At 37.2% G+C, this 18,276-nt stretch overlaps 2 protein-coding genes across 5 annotated transcripts; one reads left to right on the top strand and one right to left on the bottom strand.

Moving 5' to 3' along the window:
• Positions 1-978: 978 nt before the first annotated feature.
• LOC120007553 lies at positions 979-10,732 on the bottom strand. Of its 3 annotated transcripts, XM_038857855.1 has the most exons (16): positions 10,476-10,732; positions 9,991-10,149; positions 9,733-9,849; positions 9,568-9,652; positions 7,753-7,861; positions 7,152-7,219; positions 6,898-7,026; positions 5,855-6,819; positions 5,357-5,557; positions 5,197-5,257; positions 4,413-4,526; positions 3,378-3,491; positions 3,204-3,293; positions 3,020-3,112; positions 1,619-1,695; positions 979-1,380 (listed from the first exon to the last, which is right to left on the bottom strand). In XM_038857855.1, exons 1-14 carry the CDS (start codon positions 10,544-10,546, stop codon positions 3,023-3,025), a joined length of 2,373 nt encoding a protein of 790 aa, XP_038713783.1. In that variant the 5' UTR covers positions 10,547-10,732; the 3' UTR covers positions 979-1,380; positions 1,619-1,695; positions 3,020-3,022. The 3 variants fall into 3 exon arrangements, with proteins under 3 accessions (XP_038713783.1, XP_038713784.1, XP_038713785.1); XM_038857856.1 differs by lacking the exon at positions 3,020-3,112 and having other exon boundaries at positions 3,187-3,293; positions 10,476-10,731; XM_038857857.1 differs by lacking the exon at positions 3,020-3,112 and having other exon boundaries at positions 10,476-10,730.
• Positions 10,733-11,744: 1,012 nt separating this feature from the next.
• LOC120007911 (double-stranded RNA-binding protein 4-like) lies at positions 11,745-16,703 on the top strand. 2 transcript variants are annotated; one of them, XR_005470263.1, is made up of 6 exons: positions 11,745-12,194; positions 12,591-12,853; positions 13,709-13,919; positions 14,014-14,395; positions 16,073-16,201; positions 16,373-16,703. XR_005470263.1 is itself a non-coding variant. In XM_038858395.1 (5 exons), the coding sequence occupies exons 1-5, from the start codon at positions 11,759-11,761 to the stop codon at positions 16,428-16,430; spliced, it is 1,350 nt and encodes a 449-aa protein (XP_038714323.1). In that variant the 5' UTR covers positions 11,745-11,758; the 3' UTR covers positions 16,431-16,703. The 2 variants fall into 2 exon arrangements, 1 of the variants encoding a protein (XP_038714323.1); XM_038858395.1 differs by lacking the exon at positions 16,073-16,201.
• Positions 16,704-18,276: the final 1,573 nt, after the last annotated feature.

Here is an 18,276-nt window from a genome sequence, read left to right as displayed (position 1 = left end):
ACAGATATGTACTTTCTGTAAAGACAAACCCAGCCCTCTCATTTTGAATTTTTTTTGTTTCCTTTTATACTCCCAGTATTATCACCTTCATAGAAATTTGGGCTCCTCATTAAAAGACAAGGATTGAATCTTTTTGGGTAAATTGGGCTCCTCAATGAGAACATCAACATACTTCCTTACCCAAATTTAACTATCATTATAAGCTTGTCTCCATTTCCCCGAGTTCAATCTATCACTGATAATGGACAACGAGAAATAACTCGGTTGTCAGTCAATTATGTTAGATGTATGTATATCTAATGTTTGACTCCAACCACAAACATATTTCTCTGCGATACTTAAAAAAAAAAGTTCGATCTTTCACAAGACTTCCAAGGCTTTACGGGGACTTTAAAATACGTTTTCACTAAGTCAAAGAAGACAAGGAATTACAAACCGTCCATCAAACAGTGATACTAAACTTTTCTCAATGGTATCCATGATAGGAGTAGATAAGTTTGGTGAAAATGAATATTCCTCGTTGACAACATCAACATCATGCAACCCAAGTAAGATTCTCTATGTTGAGAACACCAACATCATGCAACTCATCAATGTACTAGAAAAACTTAAGGTGATCCAAACATCCAAGGATTAAACAGAGGAAGCACCTACATCCATGAACAACACAAGTTGGGTCACAATTTCATTAGAACCCTAAACCATAAATCCCTGCGGTGGGTGGAAGGGTTGGGAGCAATGCCATGAACACATACAAGACATCTATAACAAACCAAAGAAGAACTTTAAAAATCTCAATTTTCTTCTCATTCTCCAACTAGCAAAAGGTAACAGAAGTTTCCTCAGTCTGAGTTGCCCCTCTGTGCTTCATCAAGAAAGAAATACAAGTATATAACCTTGATTTTCAACTCTCCAACACAAACCTAATGAGGCATTATAACAGCAAAACAGGGGAGGGGGATTGGGACAAGCTGGTACTGTTCCAGAATTAAGGTTTTTTTTTTAATATAAAATTCATCTATTTTCTTTTCCATAGTTACATGTATTCATAGTCTGTTAACATGTGGCTTCTGAGCGCCCCCCACCTGCTACAGAGGCTCCTCCTAGGAAGTACAATAATTTGAGACAACAGAACAACAATCTAATAAAGGAGAAGGAAAATTATCAGAAAAGAAAGGAGGAGAAAAAGGAAATGGACAAGAAAACACAATGTTAGTACACTTCTGGTGCATAATAATGTACATTAGCACACGAGCTTGAACAGATCAGGATTTCCTGGTGGATGAAAAAAAAAACAAGCGAGAACTCCAGCGTCCTATCGACTTCTTTTCCAAGTTGGCTATTTCAGATTTTTTTTTTCAAGATACAAGTAACAATGCCCTGTCGAAAGAATAAATATTCAATATCTTCCCATAGCCATACCAAATAGATTGACAGTAGAAAAAGAATAAATACTTAATATCTTCCCATAGCCACACCAAATAGATTGACAGTAGAAATTAATTAAAGGCCTAACATGAAACTACAAAAGAAACAGGAAATAGCAAAAAAGAAAATCATCAAATGATCAAACTAACAGAAAATAACATTTAAGACATAAGAGGTTATAAATGCATACCATGTAGGGCGCTGGTACAGATCAAACAAGTTAATTGCAATCCCCGATATCTAGCCTTCTAAAGCATACGTTGGCACCTGTAATCACGTGGGGATGGACATTAATTACAAATTGTGATCTGCAGTCGAGCATTAATGCACTTGAGAGCGGAAAAAATGTTCAACAGAGTTTACAAAGTCTCAAAAGTGGGCTCGCACAAGTATTCCAATTCAGCTAAAAAAAATATACTTCAATCAAGGACAACACAAACCAATTACAGCTAAGCAACCGGTACTACAAAAGTCACGGATGCAAATTCTTACTCATTTGCTTATTTCCTTGGGGCCATCCCCGCGACCTCTGGGCCTGCTAATTACCTAGTGCGAGTGGGACGCAAGGACTGTGATCGGTCCTTCAAACTAGGAATCCAAAACAATTACCATATAGAGTTACTTCATTTGCCCTGACCATGGCAAGGAGCTAATCATGACTGTAAAGAGGTTTTACCTTTCATATAATGTGAACAACTTCCACACATAAGGCTCCTATAGTGGAGGTGGGGTGAGGGAAGGGAAGATATAGGCAGCCTTTTTTTAACGTGTTATGACTATATTCTTAATTTTTTGGAAGGAAAAGGAGATCGGATCTTGCACCTTGTGCAAATATATGGACTTGGCTACCATTAGGCACAAGCTCCTTCTTATCTACGCAACCTTATCACCAAAACGTTGTTAGGCTGCACCAGGATTTGGACCCATGTCCCCCAGCTTACAGCAAATCGACCTTGCTATGCCAAAGCTTCACCCTTTCTCTTCCATGCACTGTAATGAAGAAATCTTAGGTGACACTTTCCCAATTATCATATTCTGGAACATCTCCAGTAATGGGAAGAATGGTGGTGAGTGTTTAATAAGCAGGGGTGAGTATTTGATCAGAATGAGATGTAAATTAATCCTACTTCTGAAAAAAGCACTAAATTAATAAATTATTATGATCATTTTTTTTATAGTTATGTTCTAATATAGCATTATGTGGGAAAGTCAAGGGCAAAACTGAGGTTCTACCATTTCATTACTTTCGATAAACCTACTAATTTAACAAGACAAAAGTCTCATATATTATGGAAACAAATCTTGCATTAAACTTGTTGCCTATGAGACATAAGGCTACAAAACTTAACTTAAAGTACAATCTTAGCAAAAAAATTCATCCATTCCTACTTTCTTTCTCTCTTTTTTTCCCGGTTTTTTTCTTCCCGAAAGTAAATCAATTCACTGGAAAGAGACTTACCAATTTTTTCCAATAAAGTCATTGAATTTCATGTGCTCCGAAAATAAAATTTATACAGCTGTACCCAGACAAGAATAAAAATGCAAACATTGTCTCCAAATTCAATCTTCGCAAAGTAAAACGATAAATTATCAGCTATGTCAGGGCACAAGGGTTTGAGTATGTGCAACAAGCTATGCTTTCGATTATGTTTAAGAGTTCTCTTCTTAAGGGCAATGACTGCGACTAAAGAACCAAAACTTTCACAAGTTTGACATAGATATATCATCCAAAAATAAAATAAAGAAAAATACAGCAACCTCGCAGACTGTTCTACCTCAGCCACATTTTCCTCAGGAAAGTAACTTGGTTCAGTGCCATTTGCACCAGGAGCTCCATCATATTGGAGGAGCCTCAACTTTCCTTCCTGCGTTTTAGATCGAGATTGGTTTCAGTTTAAGAATGTAGAGTGATGAAATGGAAAAACAAACAGAGAATATCAGATCCACACCTTGGTTCCATATGCAAGGCCTCTTCCGGCAAAAGGATGAAAGCAAGCAACATTCACCTCATCTTCTGCACTAGGAAGCACCCTTACAAGTTCCATGTCGGAAACTCTGTAAATCTGAATGGAAAAGGAAGAATAATCAATTATTTGCGAAGCACACTTACAAACACACGAATGTCAAATTCAAGTATTCAACTACAAGAAATCCTATTCTTCAGATACCTTGCTTATCTCAAACTTAATGCTACTCAATAATGGATAGAGATACAGCTCTAAAACTATCAACAACAATATACTCTACAAAACTATTAATCTTGGTGATATAACAAACCAATTTAATAATGTTCAAGTAACTCCTTAACCAAAAATAACTTCGGATAATAACTCAATGGATCTCAAATTTAGACAAACAATGCCACGTTACCATAAAATAGATAAGAGCGAAACTAAAGCATATACATCTTTAACAGATGTCATATGCTATATCTTTATTTTACCCTTGATCCAAGCACATCTACCCTTCACCAAAATTTTCAGCTTCAATATGACAACCTCATTGATGGAGTTTACAGTCTCCACTAAACATATCAGAAAACCATCTCGATAAAAAACTTTTTTTTGATACCTCCGTTTTTATCATGAACAAGGTCTACGAGCAGATGCTTTGCCCTTCACAAATTCCATTAATATAGATCTTTTCCCTTATCCATCATAGCAGTTACCTCAAGGCTCAACCATACTAAACCCTTATGGGAGAGGAATACATCATCAAGGACTAGAGAAATTTAGTAAAAGTTTTCTATTCCTCATAAATAGTACAAGTACAATCAAAATATTGCACAAAACTCATGTTTTCTCTCATTGGTAGATATCTTAACAAAAAATCTAACAGAATTCTCCATTTAATAAAAAAGCTAGAGAACAAATCCAACAACTACCCCTCATCATCAAAATTTGGCCAATGGAGCCAGCATAACTTTCACAAGTATGATTCAGAATGAACTGTGGAAAACTGGACATTATACGAATTTTTTTTACCTCCAGAACGGTGTATATAGGAGACGTCGTTTCCCCATCAATCACAATGCTTTTAAGAAGAGATCCATGACGTCGACCATAGGCAAGTAATATATGCTCAGAGGTGGGTGAGAACTGCATGTCAAATAGAAAAGGCCAATGTTCAAAACCTGCAGTAAGATAACTTGTCCCTTTTCCTTTCACTTTCTCAAATGAAGTTCAAATCAACAAATTTGTACCATTTTTACACAACAATTGTTAGTTTTGGGTGGGTGGGGGGAGAGGGAATAAGAACTGAGGGACAGGCTTATATGCAGTATGCAAAAATTCTACACTGGATCAAGAATATTTTCGAACAAGTAAGAGAAATGGTAAGTCATCTCCCTGAGTCCAGCCTCTAAAACAAGTCCATCTCAATTAAAACTTGAAAACAGATACATGGTTACCCCCAATGGCCTATGCACGAACCCTCCTTATAAAGAAGGAAATCCTCGATTTTCAACCAAAGAAAAAGGTGGGACAAGAGGAGGACAAGGGCAACCAAGTATTTTTAGGAATATGACTCCCCATATATCTGAAGTTCATAGTTTTTTTCGTCCTTCCAGAGATTAAAAAAATGATCTGCAGATGGAGTGACCAGAAGATTTGAATTTATCACGCAAAAGAAGTGACAGAAACCAGACGTCAAAATACGAGTTTAAATTTAAGACAAATGTCAATTTTGGTGACTGGTGAGAACAAAACAGAACAAGTCAGCAAGAATAATTAACACTGACACAGCCATCCACCCACATGAGCAACTGACCTGGATTGAAGTCAAACAATGAGCAGCTCTGATTGCTCGTGAAATAAGCACTGAACCAAAGCTGTATAAAGAAACATATTGTTGCACAGTTAACAAATTATTTGCTAGATTGAAAAGTGAAAGGGAATTGAGCACATAGGAAAATAGGAAGAAATATTACGTTGCTTCCTCTAGGGAATATATCCGAAGCTCGTACATGACATGGTGTGCTGAGATTGGGTGACGGGTTGGGGATGTTGCAGCACCAGAATCTTGATGAAAAAATGTTTGTAGTCCAGGATCAGTTTCCACGTGAGGAAGCATGCAAGCAACACAGGCAGCTAAAAATCTCCCACAAGGCGAAAAGTGTGCACCCATTTCACTGCAACATTATTTGCATGATGCCAATTAAATGCGTGGCAACAAACAAACTGGGATGCAGTTATAGAAGGCCATGTTAATAAGATTTGACTAACTGACTAACTAGAGCTGTATGTGTCTTAGATCAAAGATCAAGAAAATATAAGAACCCATTTTACTTATATCACATGTTCATGAAAAGTTGATGCCATAAAATGCATATGCTCCAAAGCTATACCAGAGCATCAGGTGCATGACACATGACAACATTTCTCGATGCAAGTGATAAGTTATAGCATGACAGTAACATCATACTTACCTACAAAGGACAGCATGGGGAATGGTTAAGCAGCACTTCTCCACTGTTAACAAGGCACAAGAATCTTCTACGTAATGCTGCCATACTCTTAGCTTTACAGTGCAAGGCAACTCTGCCGCTGCTGCAGCAGCCAGGGATGTGGCAAGTTCAGACTGGATTCTACTAATAATGGGTTGATTATTAGTCCCATCATGTTGTGCGTTAACAGGGGTAGTAATTTCCCCAGATTCAGATACAGAGGGGCGGGAAAGTGAAATACGATGCCGCCGGTCAGATCTTCCAGATGGCCTGGGACTGCTGGGTATTGCTGTAGAAGCCACTGGAGCCTCCACATCACGACTGCTACCATTAAAGGGAAGACTCGAGGGAACACTGGCTTGACTTTGACCCATTAACAATCCTTGCAAAAAAGGTAGCTCCCAACAAGTAGGGTCTCTAAAGGGTAAAAACTGATGAAGTTGCCCAGATTCACCGAATTCTGGACGGCTGGATATATGCCTGATTGGTCCAGTCGGTGCATGATTAGTGTCACCGAGAGTAGCAGAGCTCTGCTCACTTCCCCATACAGGCTGCACCTCATCAGTCTCCATGGCATCTACTGCAGCATCAGAAGTCCCAGGAAACAAGCCACTAGGGATTGCAGGAAATGTCTCCATTGGAGATGCTTCCCTATTATTCTGCTCTGTTACTCCTGAATCTGCTGGTCTCCTTAATGAAGCAGAAGATTCCACTTCCATGCTTCTTGAACCAGCATGTGTATTAGCCTGCTGCAAATCTATTCTTGAATGTTCAGCAGAAGTGGAACGCACAATTAATGAAGGTAAAGTTGCCGATTTTTCAGCACCCAAACTATTACGGTCATTTGAATCGACATTCGCTACGTAGACAGCAGGTGGAGGATATCTCACATAACCAGCAGAAGTTGCTCTTGTCATTGAGATATCTGAAGAGTCAAGATCATTGACCTGCATATCAGTTCAAGAATGAAATCTATAAAATTGTTTCAGATAAAAAATCAATTGAATGCGCTTCACGTAATTAACCTCTGCAGTCAAGAGAAATGGAGCAGCATTCGGATGGAAATGTACAGCCCGAAGTGAACGCTTTGTCCTCAGTACAACGGATGGTGAGGAAGCCACTTCATCTGTTTCGTTGTAGTACCACATGTATAACTGATACAGGATTTTAAAAGTTAAAGTTATCAGATAACCAGCACCACAACTCGCAAGCTTAGACATATCCAGATAAGAGAAAAATGAGAGATGTATATAAGAAATTCGAACACAAGATTTAACACCTTGTGACCTGATGCAACTGCAAGGAGTTCCCCTTTAGGATGGAAAGCAAGGGACGCAATAGGACGGTCTGACAGGGAAGACAAATTTACCAATATCAAATCACTATCTAAATTGTCTTTAAATACATAGCGAGACTTCATATGAAACCAAAAACTTCATCAGATCTTTTGATTGAAAAAAAATTCACAATTATCTATCATCACAACTGAATCCATCTATCTGCTACATTAATTTTAACATCTATATCTCAATCTCTCTTAGCATTCCCTCCTTTTTTACAGGACTCTAATTTATATTTCCTTCCAGTGATGATGACTATTTTGCATTAGTATTTTTAATCTCAACCTTTTCTGGCAAGCAAGCTCCCACCTTTGCACTTATTTTGTTTCTAACATTTTATATATTCAAAGAAACATGTTGTGTTCTGACGGTTAAAATCAAAATTTATGAAGAACCCCGTATTAATTTCAACATGGAGAATTCCGATTAACCTGTCTTTAATGACTTTATTGGGTAAAAAAACAAAGTGCCTTTATTTTTTTTAAACTAGAACATGAAATCAGCAAGGATTAACCAACTATGAATCAGAGTTGAAATTACAGAAATCATGAGATCCGATACACTCTGATGTGTTTGCATTCCATAAGCGGACTTCATAATCCAAGCTCCCACTCACAAGAATTTCTGGATGCAAGGGGTGAAACCTAACCTGTAAATGGAAAAATAGGACAGATGAAAACAAGTGATGTGCAGCTTGCCAAATAACATGTTTCGGAGCAAAAGGCGAAACATTCCTCTTCTAATGTTTTACCACTGTCCTTTTTGACTGTGCAGGTTAAGTGTTCGTCCAGGATAAGTCACCCTCAAACTGAAGATATACGCCAACCTAAGAGCTATGGTAAAAGGGGTCAAAACAATTATTTTCCCCTTTTCTTTACCCACTAATACAACCTTCCCGTACACTTATAAAATAAACAAACATAAACCTGGTCAGTTGTAAATTTGTAATATAACAATTTCTCGCAAACATGCCTGAAATTTTTTTTAAAAAAATCCCGGTAAATTTTAACAATCCCAACGCTTGTTTAACCTCCAACCTGACAGATTAGAAATTACCCTTCATTCATATCTTAAACCAAACAAAGTTAAGCTAAAAGTTCTTATACCTTGAGAATTCACTCCTAATGTTCCTCCTATAAAGTTTTCTCCCCATTTCCAGTCTTACCAACACAAACACACAACCTTCAAATGCAGTTGCTATTTATTTTATTAAATTCAAACCATGAAGCAAAACCCATAAAGGAAAACCAGCCTGGGCAAACTTAGAACATACATAGAACCACAGTACAAGAACCTACACCAAGGTTACTGTTCATAGGTTATCGTAAATAAATCCAGCACCTCATTTCTTGCCATTTTTCAACTCACACCTTGTGCTATCCAGTATAACTTCATCAAACCTTATCACAGAGAACCCAACTATTAGTTGTCCATTCCAAAAATTTTGCATAAAAAAATGGATGCTCACTTCCCATCCAGAAGATGCCATAATTAACCCATTTCAACCCTAAACTGGACCACAGACTCTAACATAGTTTCCTACTTAACTAAATACTAAATTTCAAAGCCTGCCTAAAATGTCTTGAACCCTAGGGAGCTTTATCGAATGCTCTCCACCTGTGTCCCAGCCTCCCAGGTCATCGTGTAAATCTATGCTATACTCACTTCACTTCACTTCCATCCTGTTCTTCAATATATATAAGAAGGGCTGAATAGAATGGACACCCCCAGTGTTCTGACCTTAAAACACCTAGATCAGCCTGTTTTTATTTTTTAAACAGACCCACCTTAACTTAAGGAACAGCCCAAGAGCACCTTCATCCAGCTCCAGTTAGAGGAGTTACAGCAAGGTTCATGAATCATGATACGCCAAGGTGAAAAATAAGCAACTTTATCGCTATGTCAAGGTTCAAGATTTGTTCTTAAGAAGAATGTGAAACACCCCACATCATGGAGAGGCTGTTTGTGTGGTTTGAATATATGATCCTAAATAGTGAAAAAAAATTACCATTAGGGCAAGTTCACCCTTGCTTTTAAGCAAAATGAATATGCATGTGTGTGTGTGTGTGTGTGTGTGTGTGTGTTTGTGTGTATATATGTATGTGTAGATGTATGTAGAATCGTAGATATTTGTAAATAATTTTTGTGCCTGTTTTTAACCTTCTGGATTTTCCAGTACACATATTAAGTTGTTTAATTTATTTCTCTCCAATGTCTCCATAAAAGCATAAGTACTAATAATGATATTTTATAATATTCTATACATATTATCCATTCGTAAGTCATTGGTCAGCATTAAAAAAAAAGGCAAGCAGACTGCAGCACTTGTTGCACATGAGCAGAGTTCTAACTTACCACCCAAGGTGTCCTTCGATGACCACTCAAAACCTTTAAACAATTTCCAGTTTGGCAATCTATTACCTTCACAGTGTGGTCACCGCTGCAGGTATCAACACACAATGTTAATTCCAACTACAAATTGAGGCATGATAAAGAAAACATACAGATGTGTCAACTTACTGTGTAGAAGCAAGCGTTCTCCCATCTGGGTTAAATGCAGCTGCAATGGTGGACTTAGGAGAAGGCACCAAAGGACAGTACTTCGCAGACAAATGGCGCAGGGACTCTGCCTCAATCCTGCAGCAGGGGAATAAAGTGAAAGATTACTCATCATAATATAAAAAAACAGTAATGCTCATTTTCGAAAGTCCCACTACACACTACTTTTACTGTTAATGAAAACAAAATCTAAATAATTTTACATAAAAGAGTGAGTACCATGAGATAAGTCCACGATTTGGATCTATAGGAGCAGATTTACGCAGTGAAGATGAATTACTACTCTTTTTAGAAGCTTCTCCCCAGCACTTTTTTGGTGCATCCTTAGTTCTGGGTGAAATCTCTCTCCGAGCTAATAAAGACAATACATTTCCAACACTGAAGAGTCCAGAACCATCATGGAATCAGAAATTCTAATCGATAGGAAGTATTATATCAACAACAGAATCTACCAGTTAACAATTGAGCCAATTTTACATCAAGCAAATCCAAAAATCTAGCCCTCATCAAACAAAGACGCAACCACGGGTAAAAATAAAGCAAGTACTCAGTTCAGCCATGCCCAATGATCGTTAATCAAGGGAGAAAACAACAAAAAACAGTCAAATTTCCGCAATTCACCCGCCCAATACTGCATCAAGGATTCAAAATACAGCAAAGACAAACCGATACCAAGATCAAAAGAGAAATAAGAGATCTCTGACCTATGGTGCGGATTATTAGATGGCGACGATTGACGCGAGCTCCGATCACGCGGCGAGGAACGCCCAGTCATATTGTATGTACGTAATTAAGTAACATAAGAGCAATGGAGAATCGGAGATGGCAACTAGTAGAGGAACAGATGCAAAAGTGAAACCCTAATTCTCCGCTACGCAGGAAATTTGGAAGGAGAGACTCTCTCTCTTAGATGTTGATTTGGATTTGAAATAGCGACAAATCCAAGCCAAATTTGTGTTTAATAAAATATCAACGAAGCTTCATATTATACATTTCATCACCTTTTTGCCTCCATAAAATATAAAATAATGGAGGATGAGGTCCCTCCCTAAGATATATTGTATTTTGAATATTTCAATAAGTAATTGAAGTTTATTTGAAAGAAAAAAAATAATTATTATATAAAATTGTTGGTTATCTTCTGCAAAAAATCTCACTATTTCGGCTATTGGGAACAGAAGAGTATTATGGTTGTAGATAATGAAATTGCAAGTGTGTCAGGGTTTGTATCATTTTTATTTTTATTTGTGGACGAACAATATTTACATGGAATTATCCTGAATGACACAATGTACATGTGAGGGCGACAAAACTCTATCTGATCCGGATGATAATTTGTCTGATCTAGGTTAAATCAAGTTTGGATATAAGTTATCTATTTAAAATATGGGTCCAAACATAATTTTTGTTTAGTTAAAACCATATCTAGATAAACACATAAATCTTGTGTGGTTTACTTGTCTAACCTCTAATCCGAATTAGATTATTGTCCAGTTTATTTGTTTGAATTTAAATCAATTCAGGTTTAATCAATTAACTATCTCATAAATCCAATCCAGGTTAAGGTCGACCATGTAGATAATATTTAGTAAACACCGATTTTTTGCCACCTCTAAATGCACAAACCCGAAGCCATAATATTCTTAGTCAAAATAAAAGGTACCCAAATACTTGGGTGTGTTTGGAAATGCTTTTGTTTTTCTTTTTTTAAAAATTGATTTTAAGTTTAGATTTTGAAAATAATTTTAGGAAATAATGATGAAAATAAAATTCATTTCATAGAGGATTTTGCATGGAGAAAGAGGAAAGTATAAGAAATTTTAGAAAACACCAAATATTAGTTTTGGTTTTTTGATTTTTGGAAAACCAAAAATGATTTTCAGTTTTACTGAATAATTTCTAAAACATGCAAAAACAAATTTTCAAAAACAAAAACAGTTTTGAAAAAAAGGGCAAAAAAAAAAAGAAAAACAACCTAGGAAGTGGTATGGGCCCACGGCTAGAATCTCCATTTCCTACCAATCAAGCCGCAACAGCTGCGGCGTCAAGGAGCTCAGCTAGGGCAGTATTCCACAAGAGCACACCTAGGACTTTGCTCATGGCGGATTCCAGTCAGGTTTCCGTACCCTTCATGGTGGAGGATCTGAATTTAAATATGCCTCAGCCCGAGCTTCCTGCTCCAGCTCCAGCTCCAGCTCCCACTCCTGACCCTATTCAATCTGAACCTGGACATCAAGCTCCAGCTCGCACTCCTGACCCTGTTCAATCTGAACCTGGACATCAAGCTCCAGCTCGCACTCCTGAACCTGTAGCTGAACCTGGACATCAAGCTCCAGCTCTCACTGCTGAACCTGGACATCAAGCTCCTGCTTTGGCTCTTTCTCTTGCTCCTGTTGCTGCTCCGGATTCCTCATCTCCCGCCAGTAAGCCCTCCATTTACACTTCTGATTTTCCCCCAATAAAAAAGTGAAAAAGAGAGTTCTTTTTGGAGCTTCTTGCGTGCAATGGTTTTTGTCTACTCAGCTGTCGTTTTTGCCCCGACATTGCTTGTGCCTAATTTATAGAATCAGGTTTCATCATCATCGTTATTACTGTGTGCTTTGGTTAGTAAAACTGTGTGCTTTGGATTATTTTTCCGAATGTTAGACTGAGGCAACATACAAATGAAATATAATGGTAATATTGTTCTTAGAGTTGATTTTGGTAGAATGTTAGGTACTTGGTTATTATTTGGCTACTAGGAAAGGAATCCATGTGCATTTTATGACATGCTTCTAGCATCTTTTGTCATTTGAAATATTAATTTCTTCCTGGTTTAGGTAATCCACAACAAATAAAGCACAAGAATCGTTTGCAAGAGTACACCCAGCGTGCATGTCTTCCATTGCCAATCTATCAAACTGTTAATCTAGGATCACAACATGAACCAAAATTTTGGTCGACTGTGCTGGTTGATGGAGCAACATATTCTTCCTCAAATACTTTTTCACATCGAAAAGCGGCTGAACAGGATGCTGCTAGGCTTGCCCTAGAATTTATACCAGAAAAAATAAAGTTTGAGGGCCCTCCTATAATTTGTGAGGTTTGTTTTATTGAGCGAACATGAATTTCGATATTGAGAAGTGTTAACATTTTCGTTGTTTGTCTTGTAGTGATTTACTTGGAAGATTTTAAGCATTTGATTCTGTTCATATTTATGTGGATGAACTTATTGTTTCCCCTTTTTTTCCAGCAATCATAAAAGCTCTATTCAATTAAGAAGGAAAGTCATTAGATGCATTTAAATTTCTCTTTCCTTACCGGAATGCATGTATTTAAATCTTTCCAGAATGATCTCTAAATTTCTTACCTGTTCTCTTTCTAGGCAAACCACATAAACATTTAACCCTAAACTCCGGTGACTGGTGGCTCTTGTTATCTATGGCAGTTGACCTTTCTCAGGCAACCGCATAAAATACACAAGTGCATGAACTTTGATGCTGAACATTGTCTTAATAATCAAGCAGTGGCATTTATTATGGATATTGGGATTTTTTTTGCATTGGAATTTTTATTTTTATTGCAATTTGAGTTAAATATTGAAAGTTAAAGTGCTCAAACTTCTCAACACCCGCTCTAGTGGCAAGAGTTCAAATCTCCATTCCTTTTGCAGTATAAAAATATTTGAAGCAAGAGCACAAATAACACTTTAGATCTTTCATTTTTGTCATGTACAATCCTGGTTGCAATATAGGCATTTCTAAATTGCAGAAATTTTGATATAAGTTTGGATGTTAGTGGTAGTGATTGTATTGGTGCTAATCCTTAGATAAACTGTTTATCATACGTATAGTTTTGCTTATCAGTGTAACTCATTATTCTTTTTACTCTTACCTGTTCTTTGCCATTTTAGTGAAATTTATGTTTGGCTTTTCATGTATCATGGCTGTATATTCAGGATACAACGTTTTGCAAATCCATCCTCAATGAATATGCTGTCAAAATGAATTTGGACATGCCTGCTTACAACACTGTTCAGCCACATGGATCGCTTCCTTCTTTTGTCTCTTCTCTGGTTTTCAATGGTGTATCTTATACTGGCAATACTGGGAAAAACAAGAAAGAAGCAGAGCAATTGGCAGCACGTGCCGTTATTCTCTCTTTGTTGGGTATCCTTCTTGTAAACTCATTAATAAGCATTTATTTGTGATTTATGTATGCAATGCATGTACTTATGGTGTGGCTGAGTAATTGTCTAATCAGGTGATAATAGGACGGGAACAATTCTGTATGAAATCATAAAGTCGAAAGACAAACTATATGCTGCCTTTCATAAAGGCAAGAACTTCCAGACTCATCACAACTCTACGCTTCATGGAGGAAGTACAGGACCTGATTATGGGATGCCGGTTACCCAAGACAGAGAAGTTGAAGCATTTGTAATTCCTGGGGCAAGTTTGGAGGCTAATCAGCCCCACTATGAAACTATGAAGCGAAAACCAGAGCCACCTTTTGAACCCAACCCTCTCCCAATAACCATTGTGCCTCCATTTTCAGCCCAGACTCTAGGAGATGGTCCAAGTCATGCAAAAAAGCGGCGAAAGAACAAGAAAAAAGCAAACAAGAAAATACAGAATGGTGATGAGTAAGTTTTATTTTCACTACTGTATTTATATTTGTTGCCTTTTAATCTGTTCTTTTATGTTTATGTCTGATCATTTACTAGTGTTAATTATATGCATCTTTCGGTTTACTTCCATTTAGTAATTTTTTGCATTCTTATTTGTGAGCTTTTCATGCAGCCTAATTATTGTTTCTTAGCTTGCATGTGCGTGATTCTTTGATTTTTTTCCCCTTTTTCCCTCATGCTTTAGGAAGTTGTCATCCCTTTTCCCTTATGTATTTTCATCTCCTTGTAGTTCTTTTAATATGTAACTGAATTAAATGTTTCTTATTGTCTCTCTAGAATTACCGGCTATTGTATAATGAAGGATCCCATCACTTTTGTTCCCTCTGTTTACGCACTGTGAAATTCTTTCTTTAACTTCATAGGAATTTTAAAATAGAAAGAATTGCGATTGAAGAAATGTCAAAACTTCTGTAAAAGTTAACAAGAAAGGAAGATTTACTTCTAGTTACGTTATGCACCAAAACTGCACTTATGATTGGCTGTTTATTAAGTTGTGCCTTTACGGGCTGTGATGCACTTATGTTTGCTGTTACATTAGAGTGGGATGAAGTGGGTAGGATGAGAGAACTCATGACATTAACATGAGGGCTGGTTCCTGTTTATACCTATGCTACCAATTTACGCTGGTTGACATTTCCTCTTGGACATGTATGCCCTGTGCACCATATGGCAGGTGGTACTTATTTGTGTATGGGGTATGAATTATGTAGGTATTCTTTTTTTTTTAAACTTGTTTGGCCAAAACTACCTAATGAAAGTATGTGGCTGGGATGAGCAAGCCACTGTGGAGGACACTTGTGTATGAGTCATGGAGTTGTTAATTGGAGCATTGGTTCCAGTATAGATGCTTTGAAGTAGGTGGTTAATCTGTACCAGCTTCTATGGAATCCTTTTTTTTCCTTCTTAATGCACCTTCTGTGAAATAGTCTACAGCTTCCATTTGAACAGCAAATTGGATGATCGGCTACTTTACAAAAATTGCGAAGACTGTCTCTTTAAAGTTAAAAGCATTGCAACATTCTTTTGCATGAAAGGCGAGAAAGGTTTGTTGAGCGATTCTCTTGGAAAGTGTCACATGACTGACTGACACAGGAACTTCGAACAATCTAGGGCAAGGAGAAGTGGCATTTCAATGGCTTTTTCTAGTTTTTTATTGATATTTTGAAGAGATTACAAGTAGTTCAAAATGGAATTACTAATAGAAACACAAATGATAGCTGCTGGATTCTAGATCGGTGGTCTCTGTGCTTGAAACGAAGCAATGACTGTCTAAAATTTTCTTCCATACATTCTCCTTGGCCTTGGCCCTGGCCCTGGCCCATTTGCCTTGGCATTCAATAAAGCTACACAAACAATCTGGACCTTAAGCAAATGTCTATTTGCTTTGGAAACAATATATCCTATTCAAGGGGCCTTTTTTGTTTGGGAAACCTCCCTGGTACATTCAAAAAGAAAAAAAAAATGGAAGATGATGTAAACAGATGCTTTCTGTTCAAAGGCAAGGAAGAATCAACTCAGAGCCTATCTCTCCACTGCAAGAAGGATTTGGGACATTGCACTTTGTGCTATAGTTGTATCTTTGGTTATGAGTGCTTTAGCTAGGCAGGAAATTGAATCTCCAGGTTTTTGCGGGGAGGCAGAGATATTGGACATGCAGTTTGTGAACATTCCTTGACAATTTGTTGGCGGTACAGATCGAGAGCAACATTAGGGCATTTGAAAGATTGGAATCGGCTTTGCCCTGCCTAGTTTTGTATTTTGGTAAACAAATCATATTGGCCTGCATGACTATTTGAATGCATTTAGTTGTCCGTCGTATACGTTTTTGTAATTGTTCCTTTTTTGTACATTGTGGTACACCCATGGTTCTTTTAGATGTAGACAATTTATGTATACAGGAATATTGAAGTGAATTTGTTTGATCTTGTGCAGATTGTCTCTTTCTTCATTTCCTTTGAGCCAAGCCCCACATTGTTCGGTAGCCCAATGAACGGAGTTGCAAGTCTAATTTGCAATTTTTGCAGGATTCAAGTCTAATTTGCAATTTTTACTGGATTGTGTTCTGTTTTGTGGTTAACATTGCCCCATGTAAAAAAAAAATAAGGGGGTTTTAAGGATGTTTGGCATATGTAACATAAATAACTTTTTCTGTGTTGTGGCTGAAAATTCACCAAAACTGGGAGAGTTTTGATAATTTCTTTGAGCTACCTGTATCATCCACCAATGGAGCAACTTATTATTGTGTAGGGTTTATATCTCAACAGTTTCTAATCTCTCTTTGATACCACCAGGCAACTTACTGGGCTGGTTTTGAGGCAACTTCTCCTCACAACCTGTTTAATCTACGATGCGCATTATTATTTTATGTATCAACAGTAATGCTCTGAATGCTTGCTATGAATCAATTCTTGACCAACATCTGAATGCTTCGTTCAAATTGGACTGTCCGCAGGCCCAAGAAAATATGGGCCAAGAATCCATTATTTTGACATAGGTCATTCAGCTAGGCACATTGTAGAAGTTGAGGAAATTGAAGAAAGTATCAAGAAAGGCAGAAAGGCTATATAGTTGAGAGGTTAAGAGCATCCACAATGATGCTTGAAATATCAAGCACTTCATAATTATTCTCTCTCTCCTCCTTTATCCTACGTGGCACAATTTAATTGGTTGATTAAATCTCACAATATACACTATTCATCAACACTTCATACATTCCAACACTCCATACTCACTTTTTCTATTTTCTCTCTCTTCCTTTTTATCATCTCTTTCTTCCTTTTCATATCTCTCTCTTCCTTTTCATCTTCTCTTTCTTCATTTTTATCATCTCTCTCTTCATTTTCATCACCTCTTTCTTCCTTTTTATCATCTATCTCTTCACTATTCATCAACTATATACATACTCCAACTATCAAGTATCATTTTTCCACAACTAAATTTTCAAGCGTCATTTTTCACCCATTGTGTGCATGTAGCGCTATACTTATCAAAAAAGTAACATTTCAAGTACTTAAAATACACTCCATTATATCCATTGTGAACATCTAGCACTTAACTTATCAAGAAAGTATCATATCAAGTACTTCAAAATCATCCCATTGTGGATGCTCTAACAAACAGCACGCTCGCATTTTCCAACAGTTAAGTTTGTGATGAGACACTGGCCCACTTGGGAAAACAATTTTAGGCCCGTCCATTGGGTCCGTTTGACCCTACAAATACAATACATCTTAGCCCAAACGAGTTCTCCGGCAGGGCTTGCTCTGTAGGGCCAAACCCATAGAAAATTCAGGATTGAAATTGGACAAAATAATTTAGCCTTTTTTGCTTGTTGGGCTATTCTGTCCTCTTGGCCCAATAAGATATCCACGCTCTTCGTTACTTGATTGACCCGCCCACATAAATCAAATTAGTAATTATAAAAAGGACAATGCTAGATACTCCAAAATATTACCCTAAAATTCCCCCAAATTTATGTGACATTAAAACAGTGATTGATTAAAAACATACATATAATGCCCACTTCACATCCAATACTTCACATTAAATGGATATCTTTTGGGGTCACTTTTTTAGGATCTCGAGCATTATTTTAAAAAAAATTTGTGCATAATTGCTCTACTTTTTTTTAGTTAGGAAACTTAGTTTTTCTTTTTTGGCAAGTTTTAATTATATAATTAGGAAACCTTAATGCATGCTAACTCCAATATTTATTTGGACTAGCAAACCTAATTTATCCTATCACCATGTGGGAAGTATGAAATTTATCTGCGCGTGGGTCTCACGGGTTTGGCCCATATTGATTGTCTAAAGACAAACTGGGCTCAGATGGGAAA

The sequence above is a fragment of the Tripterygium wilfordii genome, chromosome 10 (assembly GCF_013401445.1).
Source record: "Tripterygium wilfordii isolate XIE 37 chromosome 10, ASM1340144v1, whole genome shotgun sequence".
NCBI classification, from domain to species: domain Eukaryota; kingdom Viridiplantae; phylum Streptophyta; class Magnoliopsida; order Celastrales; family Celastraceae; genus Tripterygium; species Tripterygium wilfordii.
The sequence above is the reverse complement of the archived record's forward strand: the minus strand, read 5'-3'. Positions and strand labels throughout refer to the sequence as shown.